The 21103-nt window shown below is 46.2% G+C and overlaps 1 protein-coding gene across 4 annotated transcripts in view; it reads right to left on the bottom strand.

The window, feature by feature from the left end:
- Positions 1 to 9925: 9925 nt before the first annotated feature.
- The window catches only part of GLI2 (GLI family zinc finger 2), a 187234-nt gene continuing 176056 nt past the window's right edge, over positions 9926 to 21103 (bottom strand). For all 4 annotated transcript variants that reach the window (XM_064718371.1, XM_064718374.1, XM_064718373.1 and 1 more), the window contains 3 exons: positions 19286 to 19567; positions 15931 to 16267; positions 9926 to 14882 (listed from right to left, as the gene is read on the bottom strand). In XM_064718371.1, coding sequence (XP_064574441.1) covers positions 12526 to 14882; positions 15931 to 16267; positions 19286 to 19567 — 2976 coding nt within the window. In that variant the 3' untranslated portion in view covers positions 9926 to 12525. The remainder of the gene's footprint in view (positions 14883 to 15930; positions 16268 to 19285; positions 19568 to 21103) is intronic.

The following is a 21103-nucleotide window of genomic DNA, read 5'->3' as shown; positions in this document are numbered from 1 at the left end:
TGTGCGGCAAGTCCTGGCTTTGTTTTGACTGAAAAAATGTGTTTTAATATAGAATTTATTTCTAAAGAAATCATCACAAAAGAGTAAAAACAGCTGCTGTATTCCTTTGCCTTTTGCACTCTGTCCAGGAGATTAGAAACGCCTCCTGGATTTTTGTCAGGGTGTGGGAGAAGTAAAGAAGAAGGGCTGGCTTAAAAACAACTAAACAAGCCACAAAACCCCTTAAATATAATTTTTAATTTATGACTGGTGACCCACCGAGGCTTTCCATGAAAGTAAAACTTTCCAGCCAGGGTCTGCGGGTGCGAGATCCGTGTGGGTCTCAGGGAGGTGAGTGCCAAGAGGCAGAGGATGGGAACCTTCCTCCCTCCCCTGCACGTCACACCCCGACCTTCACCTGCACCCTTGTACCGTATACGGATGTGCAGTGATGCCATCTGCCTTGGCCACAGGGAGAAATCACAGCAGAAACAATGGTCCTTTTGGGGGGCAGTTTGTGATTTTGGTTAACCCATGGCCTGGGGCACAGCCACCAGCGTGGTCACCGGCCCTTGGTGCTAGATGGGGATGGGGACACGGCCTGAGGGTGGGAGGGCAGCGGGCTGGAGAAGCACAAATGGCTGGGAGAGCCCTGGGCACACTGAGCTGCTTCCCCAGCTCAGGAACACTCTGTGGCCCCCTCAGCTGCAGAGAGTGAGCCTCCCTTCCAGCCTGGCATAGCCACACTGCCTGCACCATAAATTACTGCCCTGGCAGTAGAAATGTGAACATGACCAAGCAGAGTGGAGACCCAGCAGCTGGGATGGTTAAACAACTGCCCTGCACTCAGGAAACTCTCCCATAATGGTGGATTTAAGTTCCAAGGAGCTTTGGTACCTGACCATTGGGTTCATTCCCTCCACCCCCTGTTTTGTTTTTCATTCAGTTCCATGTTGTTCCTGTCTCTTAATAGGGCATCCTTCATTATCATTATCCCTAATAGTGGTTTATTGTATTAGTTACAGTTAATTTAAATGTTACCCAAGCATTGAAAACAGATTGCAGATGTTTTGAAACAGATGTTATTTTAATGTTAAACAAAATCATGAATATTTATGGGTCATTATTGCCTGGGTTGAATTAAGCTCTTTAAATAGTAATGTATGGGCTTAATGTCTTTTGAAGGAAATGCTCCAAAAAAAAGGTGAATGGAAAAACACTGTCATATAAAAATGTAGAAATCATTTCTTCTGGCAACACTGTATTTTTCCTCTATGAACAGACAGAATTAATTACTGTTATATTACTAAAACAGGTACTGTTCTTGTTCTCTAGCTCAAGTTAACCTAAGAAAAATTTTTAAGCTCAAAAACACCTATAGAGCTCTCTATTTCATAGTGAAGGGGCCCACCTGCTCCCTGGAAGCAGCCCTAAAATTGCAGGAATATTTTGAGGTGGAGTAATCAGTTTTTAAGGAAAATAAGGCGAAGATGATGCAAGCACTCAACTCACTTGGTGTCAGTCTTTCCTACGGAAACAAAGAGGGTTTGTTAGTGCCACATGCAGGCTGTCTCTGCTTCAGTCATATTTCTTTCTTTATGGAGATGGAGTTAGTCTTTAAGGCAGCAGCTCAAAATGGCCTTTCATTCATTACAAAGTTATTTAGTTACGGGTAGGTAACTCTGAATGACATTTCTACATCTTGCACTTTATTAGTTGATCCTAGCTGCTAAATGACATGGAGAGATCAGCAGATTATGGCAGGGGAGTTCAGTTGTTTTGGGCAGTTTTAGATGGGGTCCAACCCGCTAGAGTCGAACATTTGCCTTTGAGGTGATGAACTCCAGGGGTGTTGATGATGATTAACTCAAGAGGAAGGGGGGTGGGATAATACAGTGGAAATTTAAAAATAATAAGTCTGTAAACACAGGGATGATTTCCTCCTCCGCAGACATGCAACACTTCCACTGCCTCAGGATGAGTCATGTCCTACTTAGAAGAGGAATGGCCCAAGCATTCGTTTGTGAGCACTGGGTCTGGGTGATGCTGGGATAGGAATGGTGCAGGCAGGGGACCTGCAGCCACAACCGATCTCTGCTTGCGTCCCCTGGGACTGTGTGCTCTAACCTGCAGCATTGAGGCTTTGTCCTTTTTTCTTCCCTTTTTCGTCTCTAAATTTATACTTTGGAAGCAAGCCTGGGTTCTCCTGAAGCTGGCAGAACTATTTGTCTGCAGTCACGAAACCCCTGAGCAGATGGGCCCAGGTTTTGGCTGAGCACAGTGGCAGTTGTTGAGCATTAAGGTCTGTAATCTCATCCAGGAGCATCTGAGCATCCCCTTCTCCCTTGGCCGAGGGCAGTGAGCGTCTCCTGTGATGCTCAGGCTGACATCCAGCACAAATATCCCACTGCTGCCACAGGGCGGGGGTGCCCAGGGCCCCACGACCTGCGTGGTCAGGAAAGGAAGCAGGAATGTGCCGGCCTCCCAGCTTCCAGTGTGATGGAGGCGCAGGAGAGGTGCTGAAGCACCTTGCATCTCACTACTGACCTGAGAGGAGGCAAAGAACAGATGTGATTGGAATCATCAGACTTTGTTTTGCTTTCCAGAAGTTGGTCAGGCAAGTTTTCTATAGTGGTCTAATCTCTTGCTGAAAAGCCAGACTGAGCAATCACATCCAACTGAAGAGGTGCTCCTTCCACAGCTTGGACCTGCAGTTCACTGCACCCGTGTCCTAAGTCTGTACAGTACATTACATTCAGTAGACTGCCAGAAAGGGAGTTCATTTAGTTTGATGACAGATTAATACTGATTCACAAATTAATTTTGTCTCTTTGTATATCAAGGGTGTCCGCAACTTATTTAATTTGTAATAAATATAATTATAGAAATGAATGAGCTATCAAGATTTTTAAAGTATGATCCATCAACGTTGGCACGACTTGTAATCCTGGTCATTATAAATAAAATGGGTCTTTTGCAATATGGAATGCAATTTTCCCTGTAGTTTGTCTCATTATTTTCTGACATGTGGGTTAATATTAAATTACAATGCCTTAATTTTCAAATCAGGGCTCAATTTGTAAATAAGAGGTTAATAAATAACCTTTCCAGCTGGAGGCCTTATTGTGACTTCATTAAAATAAACTTTTAAATGAGATGAAGCCTTGATGGTACCCACATTGTCTCATCCAGTACGTTGCAAAACAAAAAAACAATCTCCTGTGGCTGCCAAAAAAAACCTACCCAAAGTCATTGTGCCTCCAACACATTCCAGTGGTCCTTTAAAAGTCCCATATGACTGGGCTATACCCTGGCTTGCTCCATCTCCTGCTTCCTGCACATGGAGCACATGCTGAGCTGTCCTTCAGTGTGACCTTGTGGGCGCTGCAGGAGGTTGGTGCCACGCCTTGTGCTGGGCATCTTCGGGGTCCTTCTCATTTCTGTCACTAAGCTCAGCCCTACCCCTGCTTCTTTGTCTGCTTTCTGCTGCATTTCATGGGAACAGGTTAGAATTTAGAGAGGATATTAGGAAAATTTTCTTCACTGAAAGGGTTGTGAAGCATTGGAATAGGCTTCCCAGGGGAGTGGTGGAATCACCATCCCTGGAAGTGTTAAAAAAAATGCAGGTGTGGTGTTTTGGGACATGGTTAGGGGGTGGATTTGGCCGTGTTTTATGGTTGGACTTTATGATCTTTGAGGTCTTTTCCAACCTCAATGATTCTGTGATTCTCTAATGCTCATGGTCATGTCTCTCATTACAACTTCCAGTGAAAAAGAAAAGACTTTTCTCAACAGGTGCCGCATTCTTCACAGGAAGTTTGTGCTCTGAGCTGGATTTCTGCAGTTGGAGAGGTGGAAGGAAAGCTCTGATTTCTCCACTGAAGGCACACACCTGTGACTGGCCTTGTTTGGGCCCTGGCCCTCAACTAAGCTGGTTTGTTCTTTTCCCATTGCTGATTGCAGCTTGGACAAAGGCTATTTCCTTTGTAAAGGGGAAGTTTCCCCTGAGAGAAAAGAAATATATGCAAGTTTATAAATAAAAAACCCAAATACCCAACCTCAAAACAAGAACTCCAAGATAAGGTAGGAAAACTCAAAAAATAAGCCCACTCCTAAAGGAAGCAGCAGGTTGCTCTGTGAGACAGTGGCTGAGCGAGTTTTGCCCGTGGGTGCTGCTGCTCTGTGCTTTAACTGTGAGAAATGGTAGGCTCAAAATTTGTTGTCCTAAGAAAAAACAAATGACCAAAACTCCAGGTCATAAGAGGATTTTTTTTCCCCCCCTAATTTGAGTATTTTTCATTTACTGTAATAGAGAACACTGAAGCATGTACACCAGATCTAGTTTACAACTGCAATCCCCTGATGGTTCTCCCGCTATTTTTATTCAAAAAATGTAATTTTTTTTTCAGTGGTACTAAAGGCATTGGAAATAAAAATAATAAACCTCGTCCTGTCTATCATTGGGATTTATTCTGAGGGGAGAAAATACCCTTTTTATTCACCAGTTGTGAGCTCACAAAAAGCAATTTCTGAATCTGTTGGAACATCTGTGGACCAGTGCTTTGCCTGAAGGACTTTGCCAGCTCTTAAATAAGGGCTGGGAAAGAGGTTTTACCTCAGCTAATCTAATTGTAACACAATACTGTATTTTGTGTGTTATCTGGAATAATTTTGAACACCACTAAAAATGTGGTTTTTCCTGTTAAAAGGAAGGATGATGCTAATCTAAAAGGCCCTCAGCCACTTACGTTATTTTACACCTTTTTCTTTTGTGAGATCTTTTCAATCCCAATTTCCTGCAAGTGAAACCACTCCATAGAAAAATCAGGAGTGGAAAACAACTCCGTGTGAACTCCTTAGAGACTTAACTTTTTCTGGTACTGATTCACCTGTGATTAAGCCAGCCCATGTCTCTGCATAATAAATCTTTCTTTAAAAAAAAAAGCCCATAAATGACAGTTAAAACATTATTGAAGAAATGTGCAGGTAGTAGATTAGTTGAAAAATCTTTTTGATGTTTCTTTTTTCCAAGACTACTTAAGAAGTCATGTCTCAGCCCAATGCTTTTGTAAATTCAAGGTTTAGATTTGAGGGTTTTAGGATAAAGTTGTTGATGTATTATTAGTAGATGTTAAATTTTGGGGAATTTGAATGGGTTCAGGTTTTAAATTTCCCTCATAATTTGGGCAAATACAGACAATTTTTCGGAACTGTTCAATGACCACAAAGCTGTCTCTTGTCTCTAAGAAAGGTTCTCAAACACATTGGTGCCATTGGTGCTTTCAACACACAGACCACTGCTGATTTGTTCAAAATGCTCCCCCTTATTTCCAGTTAATGATGGAAATGCTGGGATCTATTTTCTTTTTTCCAATTAAATAGAAACCTTCACCTGGCTCAGCCCCAGTTTCTATTCCCTGAAAACATCTTTCACATTCTCTGACAAATCTCCTGACATTGCTAAGACAAGCCATCATTTCCTGAGAGGTCCTCAAGCGAGGTGAGACCAGTTTGGCTCCAGGATGGCTGCTGGCAGGGCAGCTCCCCTGGCCTGCAGGGTGTGACTGGATCACCACGAGGAGCACTCCCCACAGCTGCTGCTACAGGGTTCAGCCTTTTGGGCTGCAGAGCAAAGCCCATGTTCTCAGAACATTTTCTCAGCCCTCCCTCAGATCTCCCAGATACACAGCCCTCTTTCAGTGAGCCTGGAGTGATGTTTAATCCTCTGTGCATTTCATCGAATTTCACTTATCGTCATTATTGATGAGTGACACAGAGGTTAAACGATTCGCATCAAGACATTTTGCTAAAAAAAAAAAAAGAAAAAAAGAAAAAAAAGAAAAAAAAGAATACATCAGTTTTGAGTCCGTGGAGACACTTTACTCAGATGCCAATCAGATGGGTAAGTGCAGCAGGCAGGTACCTCCTCAGAGGGCTGCTTTGCCAGCTGGGAAGGGGCCCAGTGAAGCCACCTGGAGATTTCCAGGTGCTGTACAGTAACAGTGGCAGAAAGCAGAGGCACGTTTGCTTCTTGCAGCTTGGCTGAGCCGCAGAGCCTGGGAGTGCCTTTGCTCTGAGCTCCCAGCCAAGGGCAGGATGCTGGTGCTGCCAAAGGGTGGGGCAGCCCACCTACAGACTCCACAGACTCCAGGCCTGGGGCTGCAGCGCCTTTCCAAGCCTGCTGCAAATCCCAAATCCGTCCCAGCTGCGCTCCTCAGAGGCTGTCCCTGCCACGGCCATTCCCATGGAGCAGGTGGCTGAACCCTCTGGTCACAGCTCCTTCCCAGGGCATGGCTGCTTGCTCAGCTGCTCAAGAGAGTAGTGGGCAAAAGAGGTAACAGAGCTAAAAGTGGTGCTCCTGTTCCAGAAGTCCTTTATGTCAAACTTTACAGACATAAATTCTTCAAAAATAGATCTTTCTCACATCCTCATAAGCATCACTTCTTTGTTTTGTTTTTGTCATGGCCCATGGAATTTTCCAAGTGGAAGACACACTGGGAGACACAAAGCCATGAAGAAAATGAGCCCACCTTTGTCCAGAGTTTTGCTTCCTTCCCTGCTGCTCTCCTCATTCCGTTTGATCTATTTTAACCAATACCACCACTCTGGAACACAGATCTTGGTGCTTTGGCCAACATCCAGCTGTGAAATGTGTGCTCTTCTTCTGCATGATTCACTCCACAGGTGTCAGGAAAGCTGCTCCTCGTAGTCCTGAGTCAAAAAATGTCTGTCTGTCTGTCAAAGCCTGGCAGAGAAGATGTTTGTATGGGCAGAGCACTCCGGGGTCCTTCCCAAAGAGGAACAGAAAAGGGATGGTGGCAGGGGAGAGAGGGGGAATTTGTGAAGGTTGTCTTCATCTGTACTCTTTCTGTACAGTGAATAGAGAAAAGGAAAGAGAGTGTTCTTTAGAAGATATTCAGAGCATCAGACCAAGCTTCTGCTCCAAAGTGCTTCCTTAAACATCTTTTTTCTATGAAGACTATCCTGGGCTGCACTGAGTTAAGGCTGGGCAGAGGAATGTAGATCACATATTTATGCAGTCCTATTCCCTGTTTTTTGGTGCAGAAGCTGACTTTTGTGGTGTGTCACTACACCTTCTGCTGCCTGCTGATACCCACCCTACACATGATGGTAAAACAGCCTCTGACAGGCAAAGATATCAGCCAGAGTTTGCTTTTCGGTAAGCCATCAACACCTGGAGAGATGTTTCCAGCAAGTGCACTGCATTGTGTGCAGCAGCCCTTCCAAAGGTGACAGCAGGCATGGCACCATGCCCCCTACATATCTGCCTGACAGGTCAGTGTGGGGAAAATGGAAATAAGGGAGGCAAAGGAACCCATGTAATCAATCAGAAGTGCTGGTGCTGTTGGAGGAAGCTACAGTAGTCACAAACCCTCAGCATATGTGAAAACATTGCATTGTTCTTTCTTTATTTTTTTTTTTTACCCCAAACATATTTAATATGGCCATTTCAAGTTTTACATGAAGCATAAATCAAAGAGAAATAAGTGTACTGGGCACAACACAGGTTGTTTTGTAGCTTCTAAATTTCTTAAGTGTTAGGTCATTTTACTTACAAGTTAAATGGCTGTCTGCAAGAGGCCTTGGTTGGTCATAAATTGTCCTTCCAATAATATAAAACACACCATTTGTTTACCACACGTATGCGCTTCCAAGCAGATCCAGCAGCTCGTAAAGAACAAGAGCCCCTATGTCATCCCTACAGAGACCACTGCAATAAAGAGCTGTGGGAACGACTCTGTGCTCTGTAAGTGCAATCAGATCCAGCAACAGTAGCTTTTATGGGCTTTTTTCTCCCCTCCAGGAAAACCTGAGATATTAGTGCAATATTAAAGAGCTGTGATGGTTTTACCCAGAGTGGGATCTTACTCTTCCTGTGCTCCCCCTGGTTTTGGGAGTGGAGTGAGGTTAACACTCACCGAAGAAGGTCAGAATCAGACCTGTTAGGATGGTTTGTTTTCATAAGGGATGTGATTGATTAAAAAGAAGGTTAATTGAATATTATGCAGCTGCCACAGTAGTATAAACTCCAAGCTCTGGCTTATAAACAACATTTGCTGCAGAAGGGTTATTACCTGCTTACAATTGGAGCAGTAAGCCTTTCGTTCCTTGTTTATTCCAGGATGGTAAAGCAGTAAAAATGCACATGCTGGTACATGACCTCAGGTGGGCTCCTAGGAAATCTTAGCCCAGTTTAAGTAATAAATATGTTCCCACACTGGCAGAGATGTGCCCTGATTGAACTCTGAAGAGAAACACCAGCTAAAAGCATCATTTGATCTAGATTAGAAACCTACTTTAAGTGTTTGAAGTAGAAAAACAGTAGGAGCTGATCTGAGTCTCCAGAACCTTTTGTCAATAGAAAAGATCTGAACAATTTTCTTTTAATAAAATTACTGCATTTTTATTGTGATTTCTGTAGTTCTTGGACAGTACAGAGGGGTGTGATATTTATCCAATAAATAACAGGCTAACAGGAGCACTAACACTTCCACTGACTCAGCCTCAGATCATGCTGAAGGTGCCCAGACTGGCGTTAAGAGATCCACAGGAGTATGGGAATCACCTTGCCCCACTGCAGAAGGCATCTAAGCTGCCTCCTTGGTGGTCTCTCTGTAATCAATCAGGAGGTGACATACATCTTTCAGAGGAAAAGTCCACCCCATTTCATGTGTCTAAGACAGGAAAGATTAATTTCACAAGAGGGATGTGCCAATCTCTTGCCATGGACTTTGAAGGAACCTGGAGGGTTCATACAGGGATCCTGAAGACAGGGTGAGGGTTTGTCCCGCATGTACCTGATTCTACATACCTGATTCTGCCAGTCAGCTCAGAAGGATCCCACAGAGAGGAAAAGGAGTGTATCCCCTTCAGTTGCTTCTGCACGAAACTGCTGGTTCATTTGCAGCAAGTGTAATTCACTGATTCACTGGCCAGCTGCTTTGCTCAGCAGTTTTCATTCCAAGCTCATTGCTGAGCCCACGAGGATCCCCTGTGAGCCTCCTCACCCTGCCTTAAGGCTCTAGCCCTGTGCACACCAACACACCTTGACAAAAACAAGTGGAAAGTCAGTCTCTTGAGTAGCTGAGCTAACTCCTGCTGCAGCCAAATTAAATCTCTCATCAAGGAGCTGGATGAGACACTAACTAGTCACAACTGATGTATCTATCAGTTGCTCACCCAATAATTGCTTCCCATCACATACATAATGCACAGATTAATTTCTCCTTTCTCCAAACTCAATATTCAATTTGCCACTGTCATGGCCCATCACAGCTCTGCTAATCTGTCCCATTTCTGTCTCCTTTTGGACAATGACCAAGTCAGTCAACAAGCCATTTTTATCATAAATCTTCTGGTTGACAAATTTGCCAAGCCCTTGCTCTGAGCCCCTCTACTGTACAATCCCTGCTGCACTGCCACTGTCCTTCAAATCACCTCTGCCAAGAGCAGTGAAAGACACCTGGGCAGCAGGACTGAGCTTGCAGCACACACTGACCTTGCTGCCTCTCTTTCTGCCACCTCCATCTCACTGTTGAGTGGAAGTTCTTCAAGGCAAGACCATTCCACATCTGTACTGTATCACACACATGCCCTACCAGCTCCTCACCAACTGTTCCTAAGCACCACCAGAGTCCAACTAACAGTGTTGGTGTGCTAACAACAGACCAAGAGCAGCCATCATTTGTCAATAAAAAGAAATAACAAGAGACACAATGAATTATGAAAAAAAAAATTACTTTTTAATGTACAAAAGGTTTATATACAGGTTCAGCATGTTACCTCCATTCTTATGATGTAGAAAACAGCTAAAAATGTTCTTAGGATATAAATTTGACAGAACAATTCACCTACAGTACTTTTAGTAATGATGTCTTCTATACATAATATATACAGTGCTGGAAAGATTATTATAATACTTTTTCAGTAAATGAAGGAAGACCACCACTCGAAAGTCCAAAAAAATCTCAAGTCATTGGAGATTTGGTTTTGCTTCTGTATTTGAACGTTTGCTAATGAGATATCTGTGAGGAGGGACTCAGGAGCCATTGCTGCCCTATGCAGCTGTTAAAAAAGTCATTAGCAATCAAAGGACACATGAAAGCCTGATCCATCTCAGCATAAGGGATGCCCAGTTGTACTCCAAGCGTCCAGGACAACATATAATGTCCTAAAAACATGTACTGCCCTCTTTTCATAAATGCGAAGGGAAGGGCAAGGTCAGTAACTGCAGGAGAATATATACAGCAGACTATAAAACAATCCCTTTAAACACAACTTTCACAGGAGACACAAATAAACAGCCAGGCACCTTTGCTTCCCTGTCCTCATGCACCCTGGACATCAGCAGGAATCATGGAGGGGTGAAGGGCAGGGCCGAGAGCACCCTCTGCCTTTGGGATGAGGATGATGAGACTGCAGATGCTGAGCAGCACCTCCCTGCACCAGCCATACCCAGGGATTCCTGGCAGCAAAACTGCCCTGATCCACCTCTGCCAAGCACAGCTCCTGCCCACCTGATATCACAGTTTGCCTCGAGGCAGCACATGGCATTTCCATGTCAGTCCCTGGTGATACTGGGCCTGACATCAGTTTGTGCAAAAGGAAAGCAAGGACACCAGAAAACACCTTTATAGAGCTGTCCTGGTCCTGTGCAGGGGACAGAGTAGATGCAAATGAGAACATGACACTGATATGACAGGGAGATGGGAAGGAAACAGTGAAGCTCTACTCAGTCCAGCTGCAAAAACCTGGGGGGGGTGTCACACTTGTTCCCTGCCCTTCAACATATGGGGTACAAAGCATTTGAGGCTATGAGAGCAGGATGAGAGGAGTTGTCCTTGTCCAACGCAGTCTGAAATTAAGCAAGGCCTCCTCCCAAGTACATGCACCCCACTGCTTCTACCCTTTTGTCTAACGACAGCAAAAATAAATAATACAACAAAGATCAACTTACTGGCAGGGGGGACTGTCCTGGAAGCAGCTGATCACTATTTTATGAGCAGTTATATTCTGGTGGAGAATTTGACTTCAGGAGGCCCTGCTCCTCCCATCTCTTCCCCAATGATGGTTCCAAGAGATTCTCACTGACCAAGCTACTATTCTGACTCAAATTCCTGTTTTGAGACTATACACACGTTTAGTGCTGCAGGTGCAGTCTGCTGGTGCAGGTGCTGCAGGCTGCAGCTGCAGTCTGCTACTCAAATGAACAACTCAGGTTGACCCTGGTATATTTTTCAGATACAGCAGTTTTTTCATGCTGCGGGACACGTTAAGCTAGCACTGGGTGCATGCCAACAAGCCTGCTTGTGGGGCAGGGTGTATTGGCTTATGCTTGGCCCCATATCAGTGCAGCAAGGCACCAGTTGTGCACATGGAGCCCAGACAGAACCCTGCACTGAGCACATCACACAGATGAACCTGGCAGATTAACCTGCTCCCCCAGAGCTGTCACAGTGCACACTGGGCTGGGACGATTGTAGAAGTCTCTCCATCACCATCACTTGTTTATGTGAGCACCTCAGCTCCCCACCAGAGAGCAAAGCTGCTGCAAAGCTGCACAGGGATCCAGTAACATGTGCTCCAGCACTCTGACATTAAAGATGCATGTGGGGCACTGGCAGAAAGTCACTGTGTTCAGAAGGTGCAAAGTTATGCATGTGTGTCAGTCTGCATGCCAGAGCCTTCCTGCCACGGGGGATTATTTCCCAGTGATTGCTGTTCCCAGACCTCTGCTCCACTCTGCACATGATATAAACCACGTTGTAAACACATCTGATCAAAGTGTGCATTCACCTTTTATGTGTCTCATCAATGTGTCTTTCCAATGTTTTCTCAGAAACACCACTATGTTTTTATAAATGTACATTTTATATATGCTTCTGACAATACACTACATTTGATTTTTAAAGGAAGAGAGGCCTTGGCTACTTAACAAGAAAGCATGGTAAGGCACTTTGCTGAGAAGCCATTTGGAAACGTCGCTCTTTGCAAGGTACAAAGGTATTTATGGTATAAAACAATACTGCTGGCAGAGGGCTTGTTTGGAGACCTAACTAAACCCTACTCTCATCAGAGCAGAATACATAGTATGGCTTTTATTCTAACAAAAAAATGCATCCTCCCATTTCTTTCTGGGGTGGGTTGAAAATGGAATTTTTTGCAAATGTAACTAACAGAAAAACGATGGGGAGGGCTATTTACAGGGCTTCCCAGAAGGGAGGGTTTCATCTCTAACCACCTTTATGCTGTCTCCTAGCTTGGTGGTGATACTGTTCAGTGCTCCGGGAAACCAAGCCAAAAAAATAATACTAGAGGTGCACCCTTGTGGTACTGAACTGCCTGCATAAAGTTTACATAATTCTGTACACAGACTTTTTAAAATTTTCATTTTGAAATCCTTTAATGTATTTAACACTTATAAAAAACCCTACTCTATTGAAACAGATTATTTTTGAAAAGCACATTCATACAACTGCTTCACGCAAAGCCCCTTGGATAGCACCAAGGCCTTGTGCTTTACCGTTACGACATCATGTTTAGAAATTTACTCTCTTCTGCCAGCGTGGTTAGCATGGAGCTCATGTCACCTATTGCCATATTGCTGATCCCCGCAGGTATGGTGGGCAGTGTCAGAGAGTTTCGTGGAGTCGTCAGGCGAGAGGAGTTCTGGGAGAGGTTCTGCAGGATGCTGGGGCTCAGGGTGCCCGACATCAGGCTTGAATGGTCCCCATCGTCCATGATGGCATCAAAATCTATCTGGGGTGGCTCAAGACCTTGAGAGTCCACTGTGCTGGACACCTGATTTGTTCCTGGGGAAGGCAGAGTGGCTGGCTTGCTGCTCTGTGTGCACTGCTGCTGCCTGACCTGACAGTCCGCGTGGTTGTCGAAGCCGTTGTTCTGCTCATACATGTGGATTTGGCCGTAATAGTACATCAAGCTGTTGTCCCTCGTGCCGTCCCCGCACTGCTGGGCTGGTGCCAGCAGCACGTCACTGGTTCTTTTGTGCATGGCCTCCGCTGTCTCCTGGCCAGAGCTGATGGTGTTTGCAGGATGGGCAGTTCTCATGTAGCCCAGCTGCTGGGCGGGGCGGACCCCTCGGGGTCTGCTGCCCGGGTTTGGCTCCGGTGGAGGATGAGGCTGGATCATGCCAGGGGGATATGCCTGCGCAGCGGAACCCACCACGCTCTGCTGAGGCTCAAAACTGGGCTGATTGGAGGTCATGATGGGCTGAGGAAAGGTCTCCTGGGCCACAGGGAAGTTCAGGTGGCTTGGCTGAGATGAGTAGTTCTGCTGACTCGGCTCGTGCATGACCTGTCCCAGCGCTGTGCGCTCACTGTTGCTCCTGACCATCAAGGAAGGGTTGGCTGCCATGTCCATCTGCTGAGGGTGAAGGTGGGGTCCAGACTTTGCTGCCATGTTGCTGCAATTAGGAGAGATCTGATTTGGGTTGCCACTGACTGCACTGGGGCTCAGCATCTGGTGTGGTTGGTTATACCCTGTGTGCAAGCCCATGTCGGGGTTCATGCTGGGACCTAGGCTCATGTGCTGCTGCCGCAGCTGCATGCAGTTCAGCCTCTGCCCATCCATGCCCATGTTTCTTTGCATAAAGCTCTGTTGAGTTGCATTCATGCTGTTGTCTGGCAGCTGCATCTGCTGCTGGTTGTAGTTCTGGTACTGACCAAAGTTCTGCTTCTGCTGGACCACTGCTAAATTCCCTTGTGAGAACTGCTGCTTTGACTGATTGGACATGATATCAACTGTGCCTGAGCTGACTTCATTCCACTGGACAGGCATGTTATTTTTATTCATGTCTGAAGAAGTATCAAAACTCATGGAACACTCTGCCATCATGGGTCCCAAGTGGCTCATGCTTGCCTCAGCCACTGCCATCCTGCGTTGGCTGGGCAAGGCTGGAGGCTGCAGCTTCCCACTTCCTTGGAAGTTCTGCATCTCATTGTTGTACCCCATGGAAGTGCTCTCGGCCACTGTCCCATTGTTCTGGGACTTGATGTACTGTACCACATCATCTGGCAGCATAATGTCATCATCTCCAATGGGCACGTCTGCCTCCCCGGACATGGCTTCCATGGCGATGTTTTCACTGATGCTCAGGGGCCGGGGTGAGTAGGAGTGCCGGGGCAGGCTCCCGTCTGAGCGCCCATAGCTCGGGAGACCAAAATTCCTCCTGTCTGTGGGCTGTGGAGGATGGAAGGGGTTCACACTGTTGGTGCTGTTGAAGCGGTGAACTCGTGGGAGAGCCTGGGGGTCTCCAGGAGGTCTCCTCACAGGGTCACTTGCCCGTCTCGTGCAGTTGCCCTGCACCTCATGGGGAAATGCTGGAGCTGATGGGTAGCTATAGGTGTTACCATCGCTGCAACGCCTGGGGCCCGGTGGGAGGCGGACGGAGGGCAAGGTGGGGTCTGGTCCATCCATCAGTGAGATCCTGTTCTTCAGGGTCATCCTCTCCATGTTTGGCAGGGGGGTGGGAGGAGGGCCCCCTGTGGCAGCAGCGTACTTTGCTTTCAGCCTGTAGTGCTGAGCTGGTGTGAGGTTCAGCAGACCCGGCATCCCGCTGCACTGGCTCGCCTCGCTCGACCGGCGGGAGGCATCCGTGGAAATGGGGTCGTAGGAGTCGGCGGAGCTGGTGTTGTTGGGGCGGTGCCCGAGATGGGAAGCCTCGCTGGAACGGCGGCTGGAGAAGTACGGGGAGATCCCTGAGGATCTGCGGCTGACAGTGTAGGCAGAGCTGACGGTGCTCGTTGTGCTGTCACGGCGCTCGTTGAGCTGGTTCAGCATCGTAACCTCGTTGACAGACAGCTCCATTATTCTGGGGTTGGGCAGCATAGCTGAAGAACCACCACTGTTTTCTAGAACAGAGCCTGAAAGAAAGGTTGCAGGGAAGGAAAAGGTTTAGTTAGCTGAGAAATTTCACTTTGTGGTGTTCTAGGTGTCAGAATACAGACCCACAAAGCCATCCCCAAATATTTAATGGGGGTGATGATGAATTTCATGTGGTGCTAGTGAATTCAAAGCTTCACTTCTAGCTCTGTGTTCATGCAAAGGGAGCAAGAAGGCTTGGGAGAGAACTTAAAAAGTGCCTGCTGCAGAGTGTTTGTAACATGTACACCCTTATACTCAGCTTCTGAGGAAATGTCTCCACGTGGGCTTCCCTCAGCAGGACAAAGGTAGGACTGGTGTGAACAGTGCCACAGGGACAGCACACAGCTACAGCCACAGCTACTCTCTGGGACAGATGCACAGCAGTCAGGGAGAGCAGCCTGAGGACCCAAAAGCTGACATTCAAAGGCTCTTCCAAGAGCAACCCAAGAAGCTCTGAGATCTAGTATAACCCAGGCACTATGCCTTTGGATTTCTTGGCAAAGTTAGAGGACCTCCAGAGGGTTCAAAAAGATGCTTTTACCAGGAATCACCAGCCAGTGGGAAACAAGCATACGAAGCTGGAGGCAATAGCCAGGAGTTTCTGAGTGACAAAAGGCTTCTGTCAGAGAAAGATTATGGAGAGAGGTCTTGTCTGGATTGCTGCTGTGCTCCAGTGGTCTCCCAGGAAGCACATTAGCCCTCGGGGAACTCCTACTGCTAGAAAAAATGCCACCAGTCTTGTGGCTGTAACTGAGACAATTGGGACAGCTGTGTCTGGGTTCTGGGTAAGCTCAGGAACAAGGACACCAAAACCTCTGTCTCCCTTCATACGTCTGTAGAACTGAGCACCTGGGTTTCTCTTGCACATCACCAGATGGCCGTGTTTACACCCAAGCTGTCCATTTTACCTGACATTTTTATCTATCAAAGCATGACTCAGAGGCAATAAGGAATGATCCTCATTCCTCCAGGGCAGACTCTTGGTTATGAAACCAGAGTCAAACTCTGAAAGGTTTCTACAGGACATGGTCCAGGCCCAGGGCTTACCATTTCCTGAGATGGGAGGCAGCTTGGTGTTTCTGGCTTGTGGAGCTGGGCTCACCCATGAGCAGGAATCCTTAACTGTCTTGAGTTTCTCCTTCTTGAGCTGTTCAAGTCGTTGCATCGTCGTCATGTGTTTCCTTAGCTGCAGGCTGACTGCTGAGTTACCAGATGAGACTGTTGAGTCCACGACAGGAGCGTTGTCATCCAACGCCGTCAGATCTCCCAGACTTCCCCCGCTGTGCATGTTCATTTCTACTCCACTGTCATTGTTGTTGGTGCTGCCAAGGGGTGATGGCTCACTGCTGCATGACGACTGGCCACCAGGACTGGACTGACACATCTTGGGGACAGAAAAGAGGAAAAATAGTTGGGCAGGTGAAAATATGGATGGGAAGAAATCAGGAGCCCAACAACCCCAGTGCTAGTCCTGGGGGCTAGGAGAGCTCCCATCTTAGGCTCTCCCTTGTCTTGTTACCCCTCCCTGCTGCAGGATCGCAGCTTTTCCAAAAGGCAGATGCCTCCTCCCTGTGAGAGGAGGATGGGACAGCACACCACAGCTGGAAAAACCATGGTGATTCAACTGCAAGATGGAGAGAGACCAAATGTTCTTCCTCCACAAGAAGGACAGATGTTTCTCGAAGAAAAGCAGCATGTCACCTGGTTGTGCAAGGTATATTGCAGCAAACACTGGCTTATCTAACATGGGATCAAGGCTTAAGTATTTCAGACACAACGTACTTCTGTCTTTAAAATATCCTAACATATAATTATGTTAGCTGACAAACTTCCCCACCAGATAAAAACCTGGCTCACTGTTTGCAAACTCCCACTTGCAGATAAGGCAGATAAGCACCATAAATATTTATTTTATTTACATTAGGAATGTAAACTACTCACATTGAGTAGTTTATTTGCAGCAGACACTATGTGGTCTGAACTTGCTCTGCTGCTGGTACCAAACAGGATGCCTGGCTTTTCTGCTCCAGGCCCATGCTCCAGCCAAAAATGGGAGTGCTGAAAAGGCAAAGTACTCTGCCCTGGGCCAAGGTGGGAATGGGAGTGCTGCAGTGTTGTTTTTTACTCCATAGCAGCCCCCCATGGGCAGGGCTGACTGGCTCTGATTGCCCTTCAGTCTAGGCAATTGCAATCCCAGTATTTAATGGCAAGTTGTGATGCTGGGAGAAAGGTGGCAAAGGGAATCCTCAGGCACTGCATCCTCCCCCTTTCTGCACTCAAGCAAATTTCTCCTATCCCTCCCCACTGCCCCACATACTTCCACTTCCACCCTGTGAGGGTTAAATGTAGACAGAGATCTGCAGAAGATCATGCTTTACACAGCTATTTTAATACAAAGGATTTCTTTGCTCACCTTAGTACCGACTGTCCTTAGGAAGGTAGAGTAAGGAAGGGTAAGTGGGAATAAAGAACAGGTTGTTAGGACAAAGACAGCATTAACAAAAAGGACCAGGTTAGTAAAAGGAGAAAGAGGGAAATGCAGAATACAGCACAAATTACCAACATACCCCCCACTCCCATACCCCATCTTTCCTGCCTTCCCTCTTTGGGGGCACAAATAAAAGCTCCTAGGAGAGACATTCTACCTGTTTACATGGGTTTGGGGTGACACACAAATATAGGTAAAAACAAGGAGCCTGGGAGTGATGGGAACTAGTGAGGCATCTCACCCCTCCCACCACCCTGACCTTAACCACGAAACAGGAGCTGGATGTGGACCCACCAGAGGAGATGGCACCTGTCAGAGGTGCACAAGGGGAGTATGCTGGAGAGGGACAGTGAAGAGAAACACACGGCCCAGGGCCCTGCTGCCCGTGAGATGGCTTGGCTGGAACCCTGGGAGCACAGAGTGGAAAACAAGCCCATACCTTCAGGAGAAGCAGGGTGGGGAGCTGTAATTTTGTCAGTGTTTTCATAGGAAAAAAAACAACAAAACACATGGAGGAAGAGTATTGGAGAAAGGTCATTCTGTCCAGTGGTTCTCACACTCAGCTTTTGTAACACAGTACAGAACCTCATCACAGGAAACTGTTTTTTTAGTCAATTAGAGACACTGTGGATGTGTAAATACTAAATTTTTTCTTAACTGAAACATGCTGCTCATTAGTAATTTGTCCAACAACACATCCCCTAACCCTTCTGAGAAAATCTCTGTAGCTCCAGGGCATGTTTTTCACAGGAATAACAATCTTTTAGCCTGGATTCAAATCAAGAAAATATGTACTTTGGAGCTCAAAGTCCTTTCAGCTCAAGTGGGAAGTCTGGGGAATATGGGAACACTCCTTTGCAGGTGAAGGTCTTTTCTTCTGTATGCAGCTCATACCCTGTCCCACCCTGAGCTGATGCAACAGACCAGAACTTTGGGTACAAAAGTGAAAAGAAACATCAAAAGGTAAAAGTGATTCATATGTTGCAACACTCAATCACCTCCTCCATCCTGGATGGGGTGGAAGAGGTTTGATTTGTTTGAAAGCACCACTATACACAGCTCCTTAGTACCACTGACCACACTACTGCCAATTGTGGAGCTGCTGTAATGAACAGAAAGCTGATAAATAGTCTTTGCTTCAGGTGCTGGAGCTGTAAAGCTTGATCATGGCTGAGTGACAGTCTGTACTCTGTGGGCCACAGTTTATTCCTAATTTCACTCCCTTGCCTCATCACCTCGCTACAATTTTCTATGGCAGCTGGGAGCCATGTATTGAATTTCTGTACTCCTGAGAAATCTGCTCCAGCCAACCTGGGCTGATCAGGGAGGTGGGACTAGATGATCTCAAGAGGTCCCTGACAACCCCAGGGATTTTGTGCTTCTGTGTATGGTGGACAAGGAATTGAACTTGCTTTAAGATACTCAACAAAAATAGAACAGCTAGTTTTATCCCCACTGACTTCATCAAACAGCAGCACTAGAAAGAAAAGGAGAGAAGGTTGCAGGGGGGAGGAGAAAAGGGACTGCTTAAGCCAGGACCTTTGCTTCAAGAAGCACTCATCAATCTGTGCCCTGTGGTCATTGCTCAATTTAAACTGGTGAGGTAGGTAAAGCTCATCTGACCACACTCTTGGGTTTTACCCACTTTCAGAGCACAGGAATGCCAACCTCAGCAAAGGGCACCACACAGCCCTCGTGACTACAAGGGCAGGAATTTATGATGCTGGGCAGGAAGATACAAAATGCAGTGGACTGTGCCCTGACCTGCAGATTCATTTCTGGACTTGAACTCTAGGGTTGAAGGACACCTGCCCAGAGAGGTGAATGGAATACAAATGCTTCATGCCCCTACTGCATCAGAGAGATAAGGAGCCACTGATTTCTGTCATTTCTGCCAAAAGCAACTGCTCTTACCACAGAATTCTCTGTTTTTATCGTTTTGACTTGTAAGCAATCCTCCATGCTCCTGGTGGTGCTGTTGGCCTCGGGGCTCTCCTCTGCCACCTTGCTGCTCTGCTTGGCGCTGGCCTCGTTGTCCCCGTTTTCCTTGAGCGGAGGTGGCCTCGGGTGGACGTCATTGCGCTGCTTCTTTGTGACGTGCGCATCGGGCCCGTGCACCGTCTTGACGTGCTTCCTGAGGGAGCTGGGGTCCGTGTACCGCTTCGTGCAGCCGGGGATTTTACACACATAGGGCTTCTGTCAACACAAACAAACCTTGGGTTATATTTAGAATAAGCCCAAATATTCCAAGTACAGTGTATGGGCCAAGAAAATACAATGAGCACAGCAGCAGGCAGCAGCAAAATGTGGAGCATCTGCTCCACAGGACTCTGTAAAGACTGAGATATGGAAGATGTGATGTATGGGCTGCTGCTGATCCACACAGACTTGGCTTGTCATTTCATGTTGGCTAAACTTCTTGTTTTCAGTTTCTGGATCAAAAGACAGCTAAGAATTCACAAAATACTTTCCTAGTATTACTTTCCCGTGTATGTATTTGCTCGGGTGGCCACAGGAATGTTTCCTGATTAAGGATGGGAAGGAGGTGATGTAGCGGACTGGACATAAGACATTCGCTCTGCTAAGGTGGGGTCTACACCAAGAAAATGTCTGAAACCTTTTGGCTGATGGAAGTCCAGTGAATTCAAGCCAGGCTGGATTCACCCTACTCAATCTATCACACCACTCCAGCACCTGTCACCTTGAAATCTGCTATTGTGCAAAACAAACCACAGGCATGCAATGTTTTTTTCAGACGACAGCACTCTACCCCGAATTCATGAATCATTGATTGCCACAGGAAAACAAGGCTGAAGCCATGCTTCTGGAAACAGAAATCGGCAACAGATATTTTTATTCCTTTAAACTTTTTTTATTTTACTGAGTCTCCAATTCCAAAGTGTATTAGCACTGCAGTTGTTTGAGCTGGTGCTGCTGCACTGGAAGCTCAGAATTCATCCCAAGTTCCACTTTTGGTCTCACAACTACTCTGTGTATTTTCCTACCAATGCAGGATAGATCTATGAGAAAAAACAGACATGTTATTTGAAGGCTACCCAAAATGACCATTCCTTTTAATTTTTTCAAAAATTTGTTTTGTAATTTTGTCCAGGAACTTAAGTGAAAAAATAAAAAGGGGTATTTATTCCTTGCAGAAAGCCAGCATCATCACATGAAAAACACTGAAAGTCTGTTTTGTATTCAAAAGCATGCTTCCTGACTGATCCTGGCACGTCATTCAAACCAGCTAAATCCACATTACACCCCACTGAGGTAAATATATTTTAAAGCTGGGTAAACCAAAGCACAAAAATTAAAATAGTTTGTTTAAAAATACCTTGCAACCTCTCGGACAAGCATTATAGAAATCCTACTACTGTTATTAAGCCTTATTACAAAGAACAGAATCCCCACAACATGTGCTGAAAAATTCCTGTATATGAGCAGCTCAAAGAATTTTTATAAATATCCTTTAGGCTCAACAGTTCTGATTTTTCAGACCCCAGCAATTAGGGTAACATGATCACTGTTGCTTAGACACCAGACACTCCACCTAAGGGGATTCAATCATCCTCTTCATCAGGCCATACCCATTGCAACTGAGCTAGGCACAACTGCTGTTTCACTGGTGTGCCTTCATCTGTCCCTGGGTTATCCAGATTCTGACATCTAGCGACATCTTTCAACCTAGTGAAGTCAAGAGTTTAGATGTCTCAGATGCCTCCCTCCCAT

The sequence above is a fragment of the Zonotrichia leucophrys genome, chromosome 7 (assembly GCF_028769735.1).
Source record: "Zonotrichia leucophrys gambelii isolate GWCS_2022_RI chromosome 7, RI_Zleu_2.0, whole genome shotgun sequence".
Lineage (NCBI taxonomy): Eukaryota > Metazoa > Chordata > Aves > Passeriformes > Passerellidae > Zonotrichia > Zonotrichia leucophrys.
The sequence above is the reverse complement of the archived record's forward strand: the minus strand, read 5'-3'. Positions and strand labels throughout refer to the sequence as shown.